The sequence below is a fragment of the Serinus canaria genome, chromosome 10 (assembly GCF_022539315.1).
Source record: "Serinus canaria isolate serCan28SL12 chromosome 10, serCan2020, whole genome shotgun sequence".
In the NCBI taxonomy this organism is placed as follows: Eukaryota; Metazoa; Chordata; class Aves; order Passeriformes; family Fringillidae; genus Serinus; species Serinus canaria.
The window spans coordinates 1,537,498-1,557,030 of record NC_066324.1 but is presented as its reverse complement, the minus strand read 5'-3'; the positions used below and the strand labels follow the sequence as shown (position 1 = coordinate 1,557,030).

The 19,533-nt window shown below is 47.1% G+C and overlaps 1 protein-coding gene across 2 annotated transcripts in view; it reads left to right on the top strand.

Moving 5' to 3' along the window:
• The first annotated feature begins 69 nt into the window (after positions 1 to 69).
• Positions 70 to 19,533, top strand: part of PIAS1 (protein inhibitor of activated STAT 1) — a 55,417-nt gene continuing 35,953 nt past the window's right edge. Inside the window, exon 1 of one of the 2 annotated variants that reach the window (XM_050978242.1) lies at positions 70 to 141. In XM_050978242.1, coding sequence (XP_050834199.1) covers positions 118 to 141 — 24 coding nt within the window. In that variant the 5' untranslated portion in view covers positions 70 to 117. Of the gene's footprint in view, positions 142 to 742; positions 898 to 19,533 lie in introns of those variants that run through there. The other variant, XM_050978243.1, reaches the window with a different exon arrangement.

Below are 19,533 nucleotides of genomic sequence, written 5' to 3'. Positions count from 1 at the left end.
GCTGAGGAGGCACAAAATGGCGCCGCGATTCAAACGCTGCGCGCTGCGGGCGGGCGGGGCGGCGGGGGGGGGCGGTGTCCCGGCGGGGTTCACTGCGCCTGCGCGCAGAGTCGCAAGATGGCGGACAGTGCGGAACTAAAGGTAAAGCGCAGCTCCGGGTCCCCCCGCGGCGCCGCCGGGGCCGCGGCCGAGACCGGCCCGGGGCGAGACGAGCCCCGCCGGGGCGGCCGCGGCGGAGCCCCGCCGGCAGCGAGGGCCGGGGGGCGGGGTGGGTGGGGAGCGGAGCGCGGAGCTGCCTCCCCTCGCCGGCCCCCCCTCGCCGGCCGCGCTCCGCCGGGCGGCCCCGCCGGCAGCCGGGGCAGCGCGGGCGGCTCCGCTCCGCGCCCGCCGGGTCGGGCCGCGCCGCCGCGGGATGAGGGCGGCGGCCGGGGGAGCCCCCGCGGGGGGCGGCGCGGCCGCTGCCGGGGCGGGGGACGGAGCCCCGGGCGCCCCGCGAAGTTTGCAGGGGAGTCCGGCGGGAGCGACCCCCGGCAGCGGCGGTGCCCGCGGTGACAGCGGGGGGAGCGCGCCGGGGAGGCCGGCTCGCCGCCCCTCCGGTAAATAAAGAACGTCACAAGCAGATGTGGAGGAGTTCCGCGGTGTTGAGCTGGCGGCCGTCCCTGTCATCCTGCGGAACGCGTGGAAACGGGGCGCTCCGAGCCGCCCCGCAGCCGGGCCGGCGCTGCCCGGGCGGGGGGCGCTGCGGTTGGGGCGGTTCTGGAGGATTTTTGGGGGGGTTTTGGGCTCTTCCCCGGGGGGCAGGAGCGGGAGGAGCTCTGCCGAACGCGGAACTTGGGGTTTCCTATCGCGCAGAAGAAGCAGCAGTTTTGAGGAAGAGCAGCCGCAGGATGGAGGGCGGTAAGCATCCGCCCCACGATCCCACGAAAGGACCCCTCGAAACTTTGCGGGCTCCTTGAGGCCGTGCGTGGGTGCGGGCTGTGCCCTGCACACCCTGCAGGGTGTTAAAAGTTGCAGAGTTTCCTCGCAGTTGTCACAGGGTCGTTATTCACCAGGAGGGCTCCTGCCTCTTAAAGTTCGCAGAGCGAGCGGCAGGAATCAGGTGGATGTGAAATGTGTAGGGGCACAGGCGTGTTAAACGTGTAGCATAAAGTGCGGAATATGTCACGTATGACTAAGGAGGTATTCTGTCTTTCCCTCGAGGTTTGGTAGATCTCAGTTTTCTGTGTATCAAAGGTATCGTGCACTTTCATTTTTGGATGCTTAAGGAGCAGTCAGCAGGTGAAGAAATATCAAATCTTGGGTGTGTTCTGGCTTGCGTGGGTCAGGAGCCTTCAGATCCTCCTTTAAATCCTCCTCTGGCCTTCGTTTTTCTGGGTATCTTCAGACCACATTGAATTGCTTGAGCTGCGTAGTCCTTAAGCCTTTTTTCTTTTCAAACTCTGCTTCCCACATAACGAGATCAGAGTGTTAAGATGTGATTCCAGTGCTCGACTTTTTGTTAATTGTAGCGTGGCAAATGGAATAGTGTGTTTTGGTAAGTAACTGCGAGAGTTTCGTGGTGCACAGCAGCCAGCTTGGCTTTATGTGATGCCTTTATTAGCAAGAGGGACTCAAAAGGAGTTCAAAGAGATGGGAGTTAGGGAATAAAGTCATTCCAAACCCTTCACTGATCGCTGTTAGAAATCTCCTTCTTGAGAACCGGTAGAGAAAATTCAGATTTTTTTAACATTTATGTTTCCTGAAGTGCCGGCGCTGCCTCAGGGATGTGGAGGGTAAATGGCAAAGTTACTTTTTTATTGTCAATTTCAGTTTTCTGCTCAGGTTATGATTGGTACTTGCAGGCAGGGACTGGAGGATGGCACTCTGTGAAAAGTTGGGCTTTTTTCTGTAGCGACAGGAGCTTGGCAGTTTGCTTAACAAAAAAGTAATTACTTCAGAGATTCATCCTTGGGAGACCTCAGGACATTGTGATTTCTTCTGTCCTTAGAATGAAGAAGGTGCGTGGGTGGGTCCTGCTCTGTCAGGAAGGAGAGGGGGCACAGGATCTCCTGCTTGGGCTCGGAGCTGTCACCCTGCGGCTCTGCAGGCTCTCAGGTGCTCCTCAGAAAAACGTGGAGAGCTTGGCATCTCTTGGAGAGCTCTGACATCGTGGCTGGGGACGCTGGCTGTTTTTGAAGCAGGAGTAAATCCCCAGAAAACGTGCTTTTGAGTTCTTTTTTTGGGAGTTGAAAGGTAGCTAAGGGAGGGTTTGTGATTAAGACTCTGCTCTTTGAAGAATGACCAGTGAATTCCTTTAATTATTTTCTTAGGTAAAGCCTTGTACGGCTCTCCTCTGATTAATTAGCAAATGGAATTGATTTCAGGTTTGGTGACCTTTAAAAACTAAAATCAGCTGTAATACTTGGGCAGGGACTCTTTTGCCTGGCCAGAAAAAGTTTGTCAGAAAAACTTACTCAAGTTTCTAAAACTTTGTTGCCTTCCTGTGCAAAGAACCCTGGGGCTATGTGTGGGGAGCATGTGGAAATTAGGGAATGTGATATGGTGAGTGCTGTTGCCAAAGGAAAATTAAAGTTCTTGCTCCCTCCAGAAAAACGGTGGTCAGTCTTACTTGCCACAATTTTTCATGGAGTTTTAATCATGAAATTGCCTTTCCCATGATGTATTTTCTTACCACAAGCAAGAGCCTTTCGGCCTTTTTTGCCCCCGTTTGGGATTGTTTGTTCTGTGGGGGAAAAAAAATAATCAGATAAGATGAAACACAACTTTGCAGATCGCAGCCCTGTGAGGCTCCTGAATTCCTGGGTACTCAGGAAGGTTGGGGTAAATTGAAGCAGTATGTTTTCCTTTCTGCTGCTGAAGTAAGGTAACTGCAAAGTTTGTTCTTCTGCAGAGTCCTCCCTCACTCCATAGGCTGAGGCATATGTGAATTTTCCTGATCTTAATTACTATTCCTGTCTAATTGCACCCAGACTCTAATTTATCTCAAGGTAAGCTATTTAAAGCTCTTTCTAATTGGAAGGAGTATACTTGAGTGATTAAATCTTTCCTTCAATATTTCTTACATCTCTTTAAATTGGTTATTAGATTGTTGTGATCTTTGCCTTCCACTCCAGCATTTTGGAAATCATTACACAGTTTGCAATAATCAATTCAATTAAGCACGGATCAAAGAATGAGAAAGAAAAGCTTATGTTCAAGTATTGTCATTCTTGATACTGTCCTAAGAAGCTGGTTTGGAAAGCACATGCTGGGAGGTTTTCTCCTTTGTTCTCTCTCCTTTTAAGAAAGTGCCTTTGGGGATTGAAGAGATCCCTGGTGTGTTTCTTGTTAGACATAATTTATACTTTAAAAAAAAAAAAAAAAAAAAGTGAGCCAAGAGTTTGAATGAAAATTCATCACAGCATTTCCACACAATGGTGAGGAGCACAAACCACTTAGAAATATTCTCAGTTGGGAAATACCCCTCCCTGAAATCCAGGGAGGCACTTTTGGGATAGCAGTGACTAAGGGACCTGTGGAATTGCATCCCCTAATTTTAATAACCACAATCTACCTGTTTCAGTGTTCAGTTAGAATTTTACACTTCTGCACTAGGAGCTCTTCCTGCTTAATCCTTTTATAACTTGCTGAGGTGTGTGTTGCTGAGATTAAAGTAAATATAATCTACTTTTCATTGTTATCTGAGCCCGTGGATTACGTTTGCTCATGCTCTAATGTGGTGCGTGCCAGCACAGTTGTATTTTTCACTGATTTTTGGGCTGGGTATCTCTTTTTTGAGCTCTAGGTCACCAGCACTGGGGTTGCAGACATCAGAGGGATAAAATTGGCAGCTGAACTGTCCAAGCCTCAGTCCATAACCCTTTTTTATTGCCAGGAAACCCCAGATTGTTGTGTGCACGTAAATACAGTGCCAGAGAACTTTGGGTAAACCTTCCCCGTCCTGGGAGGATCTCTGGGTCTGTGCAAGTCCAATTCACTTGAGGAGGAAGCACCAGCATTTTTAGTAGTTATTTTTATGGATTTACAGATGATTTTCTTTTGGTTGTAAAGGTATTTAGGAATCCCAGTTATAAGCAGGTAGGAGATGCACCTTATTCAGCTTTATTGCACGAGAAAAATGCTCCTGCAGGGAGGAGAAGGGCTCAGGAGTGCCTGGCCATTGGTAAGGATATTCATGGATCAGGCACACAAGAGAAATAGTTAACAGCATCCCCCGGAGCAGGGCGTGGGGAGCTGGGTACCTCTGATACTGCAGTTATTTATAGGGCTGGAGCCTGAGTGCTGTGGTTTGTAGCCTGCCCTGCATCCAGCAGAGCCCAGGGAGGGCAGACTCGTCCCTAATGCGTTTGGCACGGTGGGATGGAGTTCCTGGAATCTCCTCTCAGGGAAATCAGCCTCTCATCAGTTCTCTTCAGTGCCATTAGAGTGAAAACCAAACCAGAGCTTCAGGCACTTGAGGCTGGAGTGCTCCCTGTAATTGTTCTGAGATACCCCCAGCCCTGTCCTTGCTCTGGAGCTTCTCCTGGAAACCTTGTTTGTCCTGAAGCTTGGGGTGAGGGCTGACCCTTTAGAGCATCTCCTGGAATTTCTGTTTGTCCTAAAGCTTAGGGTGAGTTGGGGGCTGACCCTTTGGATCATCTCCTGGAATTCCTGTTTGTCCTAAAGCTTTGAGTGAGTTAGGGGCTGACTCTTTAGAGCATCTCCTGGAATTCCTGTTTGTCCTAAAGCTTGGGGTGAGGTGGGGGCTGACCCTTTGGATCATCTCCTGGAATTCTTGTTTGTCCTAAAGCTTGGGGTGAGGTGGGGGCTGACCCTTTGGATCATCTCCTGGAATTCTGTTTGTCCTAAAGCTTGGGGTGAGGTGGGCTGGTGCTCTCCATCCCTCTGGCACTGGGCTCTGCTGAAACGATGGAATTGGAAGCCATAGTCCCTTGGTTGCTTGGGAATCAGCATATTGAGAGGGTTAACTTCTGGATCTCTCGGTGTCCCAGAGGATTTGTGGCTGGAGAATGGATTTTTTCTCTTGGGGCTTTTCTCTTACACGGGATGTTGATGTTTGGCTCTTGGCCCCACGAGGAGAGAATTTCACCTCCAGAGCTGAGGTTGTGTCAGCAATGTCTCTCTGCTTTTGCTGCTGTGTTTCCAGTGTAGATACTTTTGCTTTACAGGTGCCCTTCTAATGGAAAACTTGGCTTTACCACCCTCCATAAAAAGTAGTAAAAGCCTTTTGAAAACCCCAGATTTCAGGGAAGAATGTAAACATGGCTTTTCTGTAAAAAACTTCTCTGTAAATGCCTAGTGTGCCTCAGTCTGTGCTGCCCCCTTCACCTCTGATTAACAGAATTGTGCCTGCAAGAATCACAGATAAATGTTTGTGTTGTTCTTGAGTGGGAGAAAAGGGGAAATGCCCATCAGGAGTGACTGCTGGGGCAGCTGGATTTTGGGATCCTCTTGCTGAAGCTCAGGTATTGATTGTGCTCTGTCGCTGCTCCAGCTCTGTGCAGACCAGTAAGTGCTGAGAGTGTTGGTTTGGGCTTTTTAAAGTGGAGATGATTGGATTTTCTGAAGCAGAAATTGCATGTAGTACCTTCAATAGCAGTCTGTTCATGGAAACAAATGCCTTTCTTAAAAGTAGAGTTGAGTAGAGAGAGCAGATATTCAAAACTCTTTTGCTAGGGAAGGGGGATGAGGAGGAGAAAGGAGCTTACAAAAGACTGCTTATTTCTGTAATTTTACTCAACGCTATCAAAGCCATTTCAAACGCAGCCACTGCCATAAAATGTGGTTGTTTCAAAGTAAATTAAAAGCTTGGGGGCTACAAGACAAGCTAGAAGTATTAAAGCTTTGAGAGTAGATGGAGCTGAGGGTGGGACCAGGAGATGGTAGTTTTGCTCTGATGTCTCAGGTTTTCAGGCAGAATTCTGCAGAGCCAGGTGAACAGGATATTATTGTCCCTTCAAACCTTTTCTTCTCCCTCTTTGGCTGAGGCTCCCGTGGCTGGTGCAGCTGCATTGATCCGGGAGCTGCTCAGCAATTTGCTTCATCTTGTTTTCCCTTTGGGATTGGGGCTGGCTGTGCATGTCCCTGTCCCTTCAGAGCGCTCTGCAGATTGGATTCCAAGGCTGGGGAGGAGTGGGAGGGCGTTATGGGCTTGTCTGGAATATGGGAAACAAAGAAATGAAAAGCCAGGGTACAATTAGACCAGAGGTCAGCCTGAGCTTGACCTTCACGTCTATGGGAGATGATATACAAGAGATTTATATGGGAAGTGGCAGGATAATTAATGGGAAGGAAGAGGAGCCTCCTGAAGGCTGTGCTTGGGGAGAAGGGAGCCCTGGGCCCTGCAGCAGAGCAGGGACTCCGTGGCCACGTGGAAGTTTATTTAGGGGACAGAGATAAGTGCTGTCACCTCATGGGCTGCACTGCAGATGCTCTGCAGGGAACTTCCTGTTTGGGGTAGGAAATGGGAACGAGCTGCTGGACCCATGGGAGTAAACATGGATGGGCTCTGCCTGGGCTGCAGGACATGCTGCAGTGGCCACTTTCCATCCGGGAAGCATGCCTGACAGCAGGACAGGGAGCAGGGGGCAGCTCCTATCTCTGCCCTGCTCCAGGGCTCCCACAGCCAGCCACTGCTCCTGCACGAATGGTGGAGCATCCCTTTATCTCTGCAGTGACTTCCTTCCCTGTCCCTTATCTGTTTGTGGTGTGTCCTGAGTGCTGTTTCCCAGTTTCCAGCCCCAATATAAATTATCATGCTGAATTCTTTAAACCAGAGTTCAGCAGGGCTCTGCTGTTGGTTTTTAGAGGTGTTTCTTTCTGTTTGACACCTTCTTGCTCCTTGATCCTGGGCACAGATCATTCATGATTCTGGCTATGAGGGACTGTGGGCAATCTCCAGCTCAGGCAGGATCAGCTGAGGATCAGAACAGGTCACTCAGGGCTTGCTCCAGTCTGGTCTGAGACACCTCCAGGGAGGGAGATGGACAACCTCTTCCCTGGCTTAGCTGCTTTCATGGTGAAAACAGGGTTGGTTTGGCTTTTTTTGGTCTCCATCCTGAGCCTCCTCCTTCAGCTTGTGCTGTGTTCCAGTGGAAGATCATGGTTGTTTCCTTGGTGACCTCCTGGACACCTTGGAAGGTTGCCAGGAGGTTGCTCCAGAGCCTTCTCTCCACCAGGCTGAAGGAGCCCTGTTCCCAAACCTCCTGCCAGGACCTCACTTCTTTGACACAGAATTTCTGGGAATGGGATTTGGGCGGGTGATTCCGTGGCACAGTGTTGTTCCCGAGGAGTCTGTACTCCTGAGGATTTCTGTTTGTGCACATCCTCGGCAGTGTGCAAAAGTAGCTCCTGAGACTGTCCACTGATACCAAGGGAAAGGTGGGAGCTGCTCCCAAAAAATTAGAATTTCATAAGCAGTGAACCTACAGAGGGGAGAAGGTGACACACAGCTCTTCACCAGGAGGCTCCATGAAATTATTGTCCATTTTGAAGCTCTCCCACTCCTTCCCCTTCTCCTGCTAAATCCATGGCTCTAAAGCACGTGGAAAACTGAGCTCAATCTCCTCCTCGCTTGGCTGCAGCACCTGAAGTTGCATCTTTTGTGGTCACAGTCAGTGGAGTGTGCAGACACGTGAGAAACGTTCTCAGAAATTTGTGCTGGGCAGAACTTAGAGGCTGGGCTTATACAAGATATTAAACTGAAAATGGGATATACAGGATGGTTTATACGAGATACCCAACTGAGAAATGATTAGTTAGTGTGCAGAATAGAATATAGGGTGAAAACAGCAGCAAAGTGAGTTTGCCTTGGCAGTTTAGCTTAGGTGCAGCTCCCTATTCTGTATCTTTTTGGTAGAAAGCAGAAGCCAAATGCAGTAGGGATACTTTGGTTCAGGTAAAATCTGTGATCCGAGCTGCAGGAGAGTCCTGTGAAGAGTTGTGTGGAGGAGAATGTTTTTGATACATTCACTCCTCATCTCGTTTCTCGAGACTCCCTTGACAAAATGATCTCACTTCTGTGCAGATGTTGTATCTCGTTTCCCTGGTGCAAAACAAGAGCCTTTGAAGCAGCCCAAGTATTTGTGGAGATTTTCAGCTTCTTGGAAAAGCCGTTGGAGGCAGCTCTGCTCAGGCTCTGGATGGAGCTGTGAGTGCACCTAGAAATGCACAGCACCAGGAACGTGGGACACAAACAAAGCTGTTCTTTTTGGTAGGTTCTGTGTTGATTTAGCAGCCTCTCATCTGTGAATCTGCTGAGGCCACTCCATGGCAGGGCTTCAGAATTTTTTTTATTTCAAGTATCAGAGCTGTTGTTGGTTTGAATCACAAGGATTTGAAATAATATTTTGCTAAAGGGTGTCCACCTAGGTTTTTGTTCAGTTAATTCCTACTTTTGCCTCTTTGCTGGTAAAATGTCTCTCTCTCTGTTCTGCAGTGACATTTTTATTTGAGGCCCTCGACAATGTCACTTGGCTTTTAGAGGAAATGGCTGAAAATAAACCTGTTAGAAACTGATTCTTAGGGATGGAAAAGTGGCTGTGGTGGTTCAGACCAAGGGTCCATCCAGCCTGGTGGTGTCTCCTGCAGCTTCTGGAAATGTGTGAGTGAGGAAAAGCAACAACAGGGCAAAGTGGGAGAAATCCCTTCCCTGCAATATTCCTCCATCTGCAGCTGCTTCCAGCTCAGCCCTCTGCATCCAGTGGGGTGCATGAGCCATAATAAATCTGTTTTCAGGTGCCTTCCCAGGTTTCCTTGAACCTCTGTAACCTGATTTTGTTCCCAGTATTTTGGGAGGGATTTCTGACCCTGCTTGTGGCGTTTGGAGCCTGGTTCCATCCCTGGGTGCTGTGATGGAGGAGGACAAGCAGCTCCTCCCTGTCCATTTCTGTGTGCTGCTCATGGTTTCTGGATTGGATCACAGCTGTCCCCAGGTCCTCTATTTTCAGGCTGAAAACTCAGAGCTTTTATCATTTTTTCATTAGGGAAGTCATGCTGGACTTCTGCCAGCCTCTGACATTTCCACTTCTCATCTGTGTGTATATATGTATATATAATTATTTAATATGTTTTTTATGATGAGACCACCGAACCTACCCACACTTGGACCTTTGGGTGAAGCAAGAATTGACATAATTTAGAAAGATTTTTCTTTTTGCTCTCTGCTCCCTCCCAGCCATTTCTCCCAGTGATTTGTGTGCTCACAGCTGAGCTGACCTTCTCCTACCTGTGTTTATCTTGGGCCCAGCAGTGGCAAAGGTCACGCTGCAAACCCTGGCCTGGCTGCTCTGCTTTTCCCACACCTTCTGGCCATGAAACTGGGCTCTGCCAGTGGTGCTCCATCCTTCAGAGCCCGCTGAGCCGGGCTTTTCTGCCTGTTCAGGAACAGGTTAAGCCCAGAGTGCCAGTGCAGGACTCCATGCGTGACCTTCCCCTATTGTTTGCTCCTGGAGCAGCTCAGCCCATGGTAACAGAAGAACTTTGAATAGCAGCTGAGGACCCAGGGCCTGGCTTCCCTTTCTTAAAGGAGTTACTGGTGCTGGAGGAATACCCAGCTCGTGTGTGCAGGCTGGATTTTCATCGTTTGCTTTGACCTGTGCTGTTGTGTTGTTTTTAAACACATGGAGGACTCTGGGGTGGTGCCAGGCTGTGTGGAGGGGAAGCTGAGATGTGTTGGAACTTGTTTCCCATGTTCAGTTCACTCCAAAAGTTTGGTAGAACGTGCCTCTGTTTTTTAGAGGGCATTCACACAGTTTGGTAAAAGGCTTGAGCTAATTAATAATTAATTAACTGCATGGACTCCATTGCTTGGGCCCACACGATGATGTCTTTATTTTTATTTCTCCTTTTGGTATAGAGGTGAGCAGGATTGTGAAGCAGTTAAAATACCCTCACCTGGAAGTAGGAGCTGTAGGTTCTTACCTAGTGAGTGGATCAGGAGGCACAAAGGTGAAGCCAATTCATACTAAAGATCTCTGCTGAAACCCAGAAAATGCCTTGTTTTGTCACCAGCCCCTAAATAATCCTGTGTGTGTAAAAGGGACAGGCAGGGTATAAATCCATGAAGGAGTGAGAGTCATTCAGAGGCCATGAATGAGCTGCAAAAGCCTTGTCTGTATGCAAATTCCTGTTCAGGGTGGGATTTGGATGAGGAGGTTAATGAGGTGGGGCAGAGGTTTGGTCAGTCAGGATGACAAGGAGCAGCCATGGAACATCCTCCTCCCTCTGCCCCCAGAGTGGGATGGGAACGGGGGGAGGAAGGCTCGGGAAAGTGAGGGAATGTTGAATCCAAAACTGCAGCTCTGTCTCTCTCACCTGGTTGGGATTTTGCTCATTTTGCTATCAGAGCTTTCTCTTTGGATCCTGGTTTATTCCCTGTGAATGCAGGATCCTGTTGGAGTTCACTTGCAGTGGTTTTCATGGATTTGAAATCCGAGGTGTGGCTGAAACTCAGCTTCTGAAAATGCCCTCATTCCATCCAGGGGTTTGTTTCTGTGCAGGGTAGGGGTTACTGTGGGGATAAATGAATTGGATTCAGTCTGATTGTGAGGAAAAGTGTCTGGAGGATGAGGTGGTGGGCTGGGGGAATGAAATCTCCTCTTCCCACCAAGCAATGTCCTTAGCATGTGCCAGAGTGCTGGGAAAATGTTCCTGAAGGCCCTGCTGAGCTCTGTGTGGGCCAGGAAAATATTGCATACAGAATATATAGAATTTCCTAACTCACTGCGTGCTTGGGCCTATAGGTAACCTCTGGTCATACACATAAAAATGCAGTTTTCTGGCATGGACAGCTCTGGAAGCTGGAAGGACAGAATATCCCAGATTTTGAGGGCTGAAGTAGGATTGTGGGGTTGGGATCAGCTCTGCCAGCAGTTCAGGCCTTGCCTAAGATGCATCTTTGGCTGTGTTTTCATTCCAAAGCGTTTTCTTTCTCCTCACTGAGGGCTGAAGAAAAGCAGGAAGATCTGCTTCCTCTGCCATTCCTCTGCCATCTCTGTGCACTTTGCTCTGTGGGGAGAAGCCCTGCCTGGGGGCTGGTATGAAAAACTGAATTTCCTGCTCCCCTTCCCCTTTCTGGGTGCCCGGGGCTCTTTGGGCTCCAGCCCTGGCACGTGCTGCTGCCATACAGAATATAGGATTTATTTATTTCATTTATTACATTTATTGATTTATTCATAATAAATAAATCAATAGATTGCAGTTCTGTCAGGACAGGAGGATTTCAATGGGAGCTGAACTTCTCCCTGCCAGGATTTTCACCTGGGCTTGAATTCACGTCATAGAACTTCTTTTGGTGATTTCTGTAATCATAAAACACATTTTAGCACTTTAATCTGTGTCAAGATGTGATGTAAATATAAATTCTACACTATAAATATAGAATTTAGCTATTATAATATATTACATTACTTATTTATTTATCTATAATAAATAAATAAGTTGCAGTTCTGTCAGGACAGAAGGTTTTCAGTGGGAGTGAAGAACTCCCTGCCAAGATTTTCACCTGGGCTTGGATTCACATCACAGAATTATTTTTTTTTTTTCTGATTTCTTTAATCATAAAATACATTTTAGCACTTAATTCATTATCAGTATGGGATGTAAAAATAAATTCTATACCACATAATAAATAAATTGCAGTAAGTAAATCATTCCAGACTCATGGGAACACAAGTTTCTTGGTGCAGGTACCTAAAAACCTGACCCTGAGGATTCACAAGTAAATGTTTCTCTGAAATAGAAAGGGGCAGCAATTCTAATATAACAATACAGTTCTTAACTAATACAGTGGAAAAACATTTCAAAGGTGCAGATCTTTTATTTAAATATCATAAAAACCAAATGTAAAAATACAATTTCTCAGGATCCTTCAAGCTCTTAATTAATCTTGATGACTTTCTGCCATATAACCTAAAAAAAAAAGAGCTGTGTACTTTGGCTGCAATTGCTGTGCATGGCTCTGAAGACCTTAGGAAATAAAGAAATGTGGAGTTTTCTTTGAAATTTGCCTTTTTCCATGAGGTGCCAGGGTGGAGCCCTTGTTCTCAGCTGGTTTTTGCAGTGGGAACTCCAGGGCTCATTTCTGTGATCACATTCAGGCTAATGGTGATAGAAATCAATTATTATTTCAGTGCTCTTAGAGGGCACAGGCTGTTTGGCCAGTGCATTTCAGAGGGGTTTGTTGTCAGCAGATTTATTTCCTTTGGGAAGGGGAATCTTTTAGTGATTAAATTATCATTTACCATGCCTGATGCTTTAGCTTAGGTCATAGTTCTTTTGCCCCCTTCATTTTCCTTTTTCCCTTTCCCCCCTTTTTTCCCTCCCCCATTTGAAGCTGTTTTGGAGCTGTTAGTGGAGGTTTTTCTGTGTTCCAGGGAAAATCCTAACCAGCCTCCTGTGGGATGGATGTGACCAGGCTGATCCTGGTCCTTGGTACCCACTGACAAAGCCTGAGCTCCAGCCTTGGGAATTCATTTCTTGAAGGGAGTTTTGCCTCAAATTCCAGAAGAAAACATGAATTTTGTCATGTTCCAGCTTGGCTTTCATGATCTTTTCCGTTTTCCAGGGTGAATTGTGAGCTGATCACTCCAGTTTTGCAGTTTTCCCTCTCTTGGGGCATTAGCAGAGCCATTGGTTACTTTTCAGGGAAATGAGATTCAATTATGTTCTGCCTTCACCCTGCTGTTCAGCACTTTGCAATTCAGTATCCAAATTTAATATGATTCTTAATTAAACCTTCTTGAGATACCAGAATAATAGTCAGGGACGATGTGGTCTGTCTCCTGTGCTGCATCCTAGAAAATGGGACAGATGAGGAGAAAAAGGGGATAGTTTGGATATATTGGAGTGCATAATCTCATCTCTTGAAGTGTTAGCTCATTGGGGCTAATTAATAGCAAAGTTTTAGTGGATAACTAATTTTTCACTTAGGCCACGTGGGGAATAAATCACTTTGCAAGGTACAGAAATAAGATTGTATTTTCAAATCTTGGAGGCAAATCTGCATCTCTTATGTCAGTAATTTATTTTAATCAAGCTGGAGTTGACAAACACGAGCCAAGCAGTGCTGGCTGTTGGTGCAGCAGAGATTTACAAGTTTCACAAGCAAACATTCCCCTGGGTGTGGGGATGTTGGTCCTGGTGAGTGTGTCCTGCTGCTGACAGGCTCTGGGAGCTGCTCCTGGAGTACATTCATGGAATTCCAGGTGCATTCTTCTCCAGCTTTCCCTCCAAATTGACTTACAAAAGCTCCCTGTGCTTCATGCAGGTATTTGAGATATTTAGGAAGTGAGCAGAGCTGGTATCTGGTTGGGAAAGGATGCCTGGAAGGGAGTCTGACAGGAAAATCCTGCCTGGAAATCCCAAATCACTCCAGGAGTTGGTGGGACCATTTCTTTTGTGTTCATTGTGGATTCTGAAGTGGATATTTTATTGTTTTGAACCACGGAGAAAAGGGAAATCAATGTGGATTTGTGACCTCCCGTGTGGCTTCTGGTCCTGTCTTTTTTTAGACAAACAGGCAGCATTTCAGACTATTCCTGAGTGCTCTGACAGTTGTTTTATTTTGGTTAGAAGCTGTGATCCTGAGAGGACACTGGGTTTAGGAAGCTCTTTGCACATCTGTCTGCATCTGCCTGGGGCTCCACTGCACCTCCTCCCTTGGGAGCTGGCTCATCTGTCAGCCAGCAAGGCTTTGGTGAAGAATATTCTTCATAAAAAGTCAATTTGTCTGGCAGTGACCCTCTCCCAAGTGATTGTCTTCACCCTTAGCCTCAGGTGTGTTTGCAGAGAGGCTCCTGTGTCAGATCCAGGAATTCCTAAACTGGAATTTCTGCCTTTGCTTGGTGTGGAAATCATTCCCAGCTGCTAAGAGAAAAAACACCGGGGACAATTAAGTTTAAGCGTGGCTGAAAAGAACCTGGAGTCTCCAAGAAAATGGAGATTACCACTGTGTCAGCAACCTTATTTAATAGCAAAAGCAATAATATCCTTCACCTAGCAGGGAAATTCTCCTGGGCCTGGTAAAACTTTCGTTACGGATTAAGATAAAATGGGGCTTGCTTTAAATCAAACCTGCTTCAGACATGACTTAAGTCTTGGCAGACTTCTCCTAACAAATCTCTCTCACAGCTGGAGCAAATCCCTGCCCCAGCAGCTCTGCCCAGCGTGGTTGGTGTGTCCTCCTTGTCACCACACAAAACCCCTCAGGGCTCAGTGGGAAAACTCTGAATTTGGGGGGTTTGGTCACACACTTGGCTAAATCCCACAAAAACCCCACAGGGCTCAGTGAGCAAACTCTGAATTTGGGGGCTCTGGTCACACACTTGGGCTAAATCCCACAAAACCCCCACATGGCTCAGTGGGAAAACTCTGAATTTGGGGTGTGTGGTCACCCAGTTTGGCTGGATCTCCCTCTCCCAGGAAAAACTGTAGGAAAAGGGCTGGATTTGGGGTCTAGAAGGGCACTAAAGTGCCAGGTTTAGGTATTTCCCATCTCCCAGAGCACAGCAAAATTCCACAGGCATCTGTGGGATCTGGCCAAAAGCACAGGACAGCCTTTAGGAGGTGGGGATTATGTTAAAAATTCCAAATTCTGCCTTTGCCCAGCAGCAGTTCAGGGGGCTGGAGCTGCCTCTGTTTGCTTTTCCAGTATCCTGTCCCTGGTCACTGAGTTTTGGGACTTCTATCACCGTGGATTTTTGGGATCCAGGCAGTGACAGACATCTCAAAGAACTTGTGACATCACTGGGGTGGGATTAGCTGGAGAGCTCTGGCTGGAATTTACAGGCTGGAATTTCAGTTTATTGGTGTTCAGGTATGAAAAAAGCATCACTGAGCTTCCTAAAACTCACTGAATTTGGGGACAGTCAGGTTTTACCAACATGATAGATACAAACCAGAAGTGCTTGCCAGGGGAATATTCCTTGGATTAATTATCTGTGGAATTCCAAGTCCTGTGCTTCCATGGGCTGGTACAGAAGGATTTTGGTGGGAGATCCTGCCCAGAAGCTTCCACCTCAAGTGCTGCAGTTTTTGTCATCTCCTCCCTGCCAGCTTCTTAATGTTAGCACTGAGCTTAAAGTTGTAGAACCTGACCTTAAACTGGCACAATCACAGAGTGGTTAGGGCTGGGAAGGTTGGTTCAAGGGTCAGAATGTTTCTATAAATAGGTTTGCAGCCTCTGAATTGACAGGGAAATCTCCTGTTTGTGAGCCTGCAAAGGTAAATAACACCTGCTGGCTGCAGTCTGTGGCAGGGAATGCATTTCTGGGGAAATCAGGAATGCAGGCTGAGCTTCAGGAAGCCCACATCTCTGGAGGTGCCATCAGCAGCTCTTGCCCAGGCTGTTTGGGCATTTCCAGCATTGTGTTGTTGACTGATTTTTACTGTTTCAAGCCTGTTTTTCTTGTTAGCTGCTCAGTTTGCTCCTGCAATTACAGCCTGGCCTTTCTGAGCACTGATACCCTGTGTAAACAGAGCTTTCTCAGGTGAAGAAATCCTCAACCCTCTTGTATGTGCAACAAAATCCTATTTCTACCTGCTGCTGCCTGGTTCCTTTACTCCTCATCCCCAAAACCTGGCAGGTGCCACTGCTGCCAAAAAAGAGTTTTTCCTGATGAAACCCTCCTTAAGCCTGGAGGATGCTGCATATTTATGGTTGTTCTCCCGTGCCTTTGCCCCTGCTCTGCTTTGAATTGCAGGGGCTCCAGCCTGTGGCAGTTTTGGTTTCTGGGACAAAGGCAGGGAGTCCCAGGCTGTCACTGCAGCTTCCCGGGCTTTGCTTCACTCCCTCCTGCAGATTTTTGGGAGAACGAGCTCAGTTTTTATAGTTCAGCCTCGAGAGTTTCCTTGGGTGAGCCTTGGGGGTGGGATTGAGGGTTAGGGGATGTGGGTTATTAAAAATGGGGATGTTTTTACCCTTGTGATTGGCCAGGTTCACAGATGTGAACTATGCCAGGAGCCAAGAGCTCCGTGTGAGTGTCGCTTTTCCAGAACATTCCTCTCCGGGGTTAGGGAGGCTGCTCAGAGCTTGCAGGAGCTGTATTTTTACAGCTGGGGCCTGGAGTTTACTGGGATTCATTCAGAACCATTTCCATGCTCCTCTGGCACTTTCTTGTTGCTTTTGTTTGAGAAAAAAAGATCAATTTCAATTTTTTTTAACCTGTCTTTTGGAAGTGATTACAGAATTCCTTTTTGATAAGGGGGAAATTTCCATTTGTGTTGTCTTTCACCTTTGAAGGAATTTGCTGCAGAGCTTGCTCTCTTCTGATGTAATGACTCTTAATTACTAAAGATCACTAAAGCTAATCACTGTGTTTTTAATAACAAATTCACTGTCACTGCCTGGAATTGCTCTTTATAAATTAGTGATCTCCCATTTCTTTTTTCCCCTCTTTTTACTCTTCTCTTCCATCTTTTCACTGGGTTTTGAGGTGATTTTTTTTTCCATTCCTATTTTCTCCCCCTTATCTTTCAGGTTGATGCTTGGAGGGTTGGGGAGGACCTGCTGGATTGCTTTAGGCACAGAATGTGGTGTGGGCCCAAGCCAAATGCTTCTTGTTGTTCTGGCAAATAATTTAAATATGTTTTGGAGCTTACTCCCTGCTTCTGCTTATCATAAACATCCAGGAATAACTCGCTGGATTCTCCTGATAGATCCTAGGGTTGATAACTGGAGAAATAGCCTTTTAAAAAAAAACATGGATCAAACTTGGATTTGAATATTTTGCTTTGAGGACAGTTTTGGTGCTGCTGGATGGGTGAAAGTGCTCAGCCTTGTCCATCACTCTGTGGAAGCTGCTCAGTTTATTTAAACTATAAATAAATGTTGATTTCTAGCTGATTTTTACCTCTCAGGGAAGTCCCTCCCTTCTAAAAGTGGGGAAAATAATTCAGGTTCACACATTATTTCCCTGGATGATCAGTGCCTGTGAGACCAGGCACAGGTTATCCAGGGAATGTCTTATCCAGAGGTACCAACACTTGGATTTTATTTATTTTATTTATTTTTTATTTTATTTTATTTTATTTTATTTTATTTTATTTATTGTATTTTATTTATTTATTTTATTTATTTATTTTTTATTTTATTTTTTATTTTATTTTATTTTATTTTATTTTATTTATTTTTTTATTTTTTTATTTATTTTAAGCTTAATTCCCAGTTTCCATAGGTCATGGAGACAAGATGCAACTCCTGAAAATGCTCTGAGCTGCTAAGCTGTGCAGAGGGCTGGAATTCTTGGAGCTCAGTTTGGGAATCTTTCCTTGGCCGGAACAGCTGCCTTTGTGTGGAAAGCCAAATTGCTTCTCTGCTGTTACTGTTGCAGAGAAAATCCAAGTAAATGATTCTTACCTTCACCTGTTTTCATCTCTAACAGTTTTTTAAAAAATGTCCTGATTATTTTGGGAAAGAGGTTTAGGTAGGAGATCCCTTCCCTGTGGATAATCACCAGAGAGCCCGGGGGGAATGACGTCAGTGCTGCCCATGGATGACTCCATATATTTCAATTATTTTTTTTCCAAATCTCCTTGGTGGGAATACTCCTTGTTTCCAGGTGGGTTGTTTCAGAGTGTTTCCTCAACACACAGAAATTTGGGATGCTCCTGCAGCAGCAGGAATGGCATCAAGTGCTTGGGATGGCACAGCCAGAAAAATGGCCCAGGTTGGACAGGGTGCAAACAGGGAGGTGGGAAAACAGCCTGGCCTCTTTCCCACCTGACACAGACAGTTGTGGGGCTGGTTGGATGGCAGCAAATGCCCTGAGGGATTTGGGAAGGCGGTGGTGCTGGAGTTGGGATGCAGGGATAAGGAATCCATGAGTGATGCAGTTTTGGTGCAGGAGCACGTGGTTGGGTTGGGTTGGGTTGTGGAGCAGGAAATGTCAGAGGTGTGTTCAGAGATCCCTTCCTCACTCCAGGAAGGTCTTCACAGGTAGTCAGAGCAGAAATGTGCCACCCCCCCCAGCTAAGCTGGATTTCTGGAAAGCTTCTTCTGACTTTTACTCTCTGAAAAATGTTTCTCACCATCCTCATCCTCTCTCTGAGCACTGAGTGTTCCCTCAGTACCAGAATGCACAATACCAGCGTGTGCTTGATGCTGGGATTTGTTGGAAACCAGTTTGAAGCTGAGTGCCAAAACCTCGACCTTTTTAGAGCTGAACAGCATCAATTCCTTGTGCAGTGCTGTTGGCAGGAACGAATATTCCCACAGCTAAACACCTGGAATTGCAGCGTGCAGGATTCCTCTGCAGCCGGTCCTTGGGAGCTGGGCCGCCTCTCATTTCTCTGCAGTTCGGCTCTTGGGTGTTGTTTTGTTACTTTATTTCCTGTTAGGATGGAGAATTCCCAGCTTTTTAGCAGTTCCAGCAGCCAGGGCTGGGGGCAGTCTTGGTGCTGGGGTTTGTACCTGGCAGGTGCCAGTGATCTTTGTGCTCCACTGCTGCAGGCAGCAGGAAAGAAAAGCAACATTTCCTGCAGCAAAACTCTGTGTGTCTTTGCCCTTCAGCTCTGCTGCTGCAGCTGAGCCAGCGAGGGCCTGGAGTTGAGCTGAGGTGAGATGTGACAGAGAAAATGGGAGAAATTGAGGCTTTTTCCTGGATTTTCCTGGTGTGTTTGGCAGCACTTGGGTTGTTTCCCTGCTGGGTTATCCTGCCTGTCCCAGGGTCAGGATACCATGGATCAGAGCATGGAGAGGGCTTGGGTTTCTGCTCTGGAGCTGGGTTGGTGTCAGATTGTGCCCTTTTCTGACCCAGAGGTGGGGCAACTGAGAGGTGTTTAAAAACTTTTGTTCCATTTTCAGTCTCATGAGAAGAGTGAGACAATACAGATGTTATAATTCACAGCATCACAATCAGAAGCCAGCTATTCCCTAATTACAATGCACTGTAAGTGTTTCTGGGTCTATCAGCTTTAGCCACACCATGCTGTAAATGCCTCAAAGCCAGTCATCTAAAATTGCCCCTCGTGGGTCCTACACAGTGCATCTTTCATAGTTCTATTTCTCTAAAATACCCAGTTTAATTTGTAAGGCCAACCTTTCAAACTTCTTTCCAGTTCCATTTCTCTCTCAGCAGTGTCTGTCCATTCCGTGGCATTTCTAAGCCAGCATTTCTTATCTCTTACAAATCCATTTCCCACAGGTTGGGTGCTGTAAACTCCAGCTGGGTTGGAGGAGGGACAGGAATTCTCGTGTTGATGTTGTAGGAGACTTTTCCCAGCTCAGCCTCCCAGGGTCACCATTCCCTGGCAGTGCCCTGTGCAAGGTGGGCACGGCTTGAGGCATTGCCTCTCTGTGATGTGGATAGAAGGTTTATCTATCAATTATGAAAGTATAACAAACCCACCGGGCTTTATTGCTGGTTTTAGGGATGGATCTGTCAGTGCCCTGAACACTGCAAACAGAATTGTTCTTGTCCTCCTGTGCGAGGAATGCGCGGGGTGGGGAAGAGAAGATGTGGGGGTTGTGTTTCTTTTGGGCTCTGAGGCTGCCTCCAGCACGGCCCCTGCTCTCTGTGTGCTCATTCCAGCTCC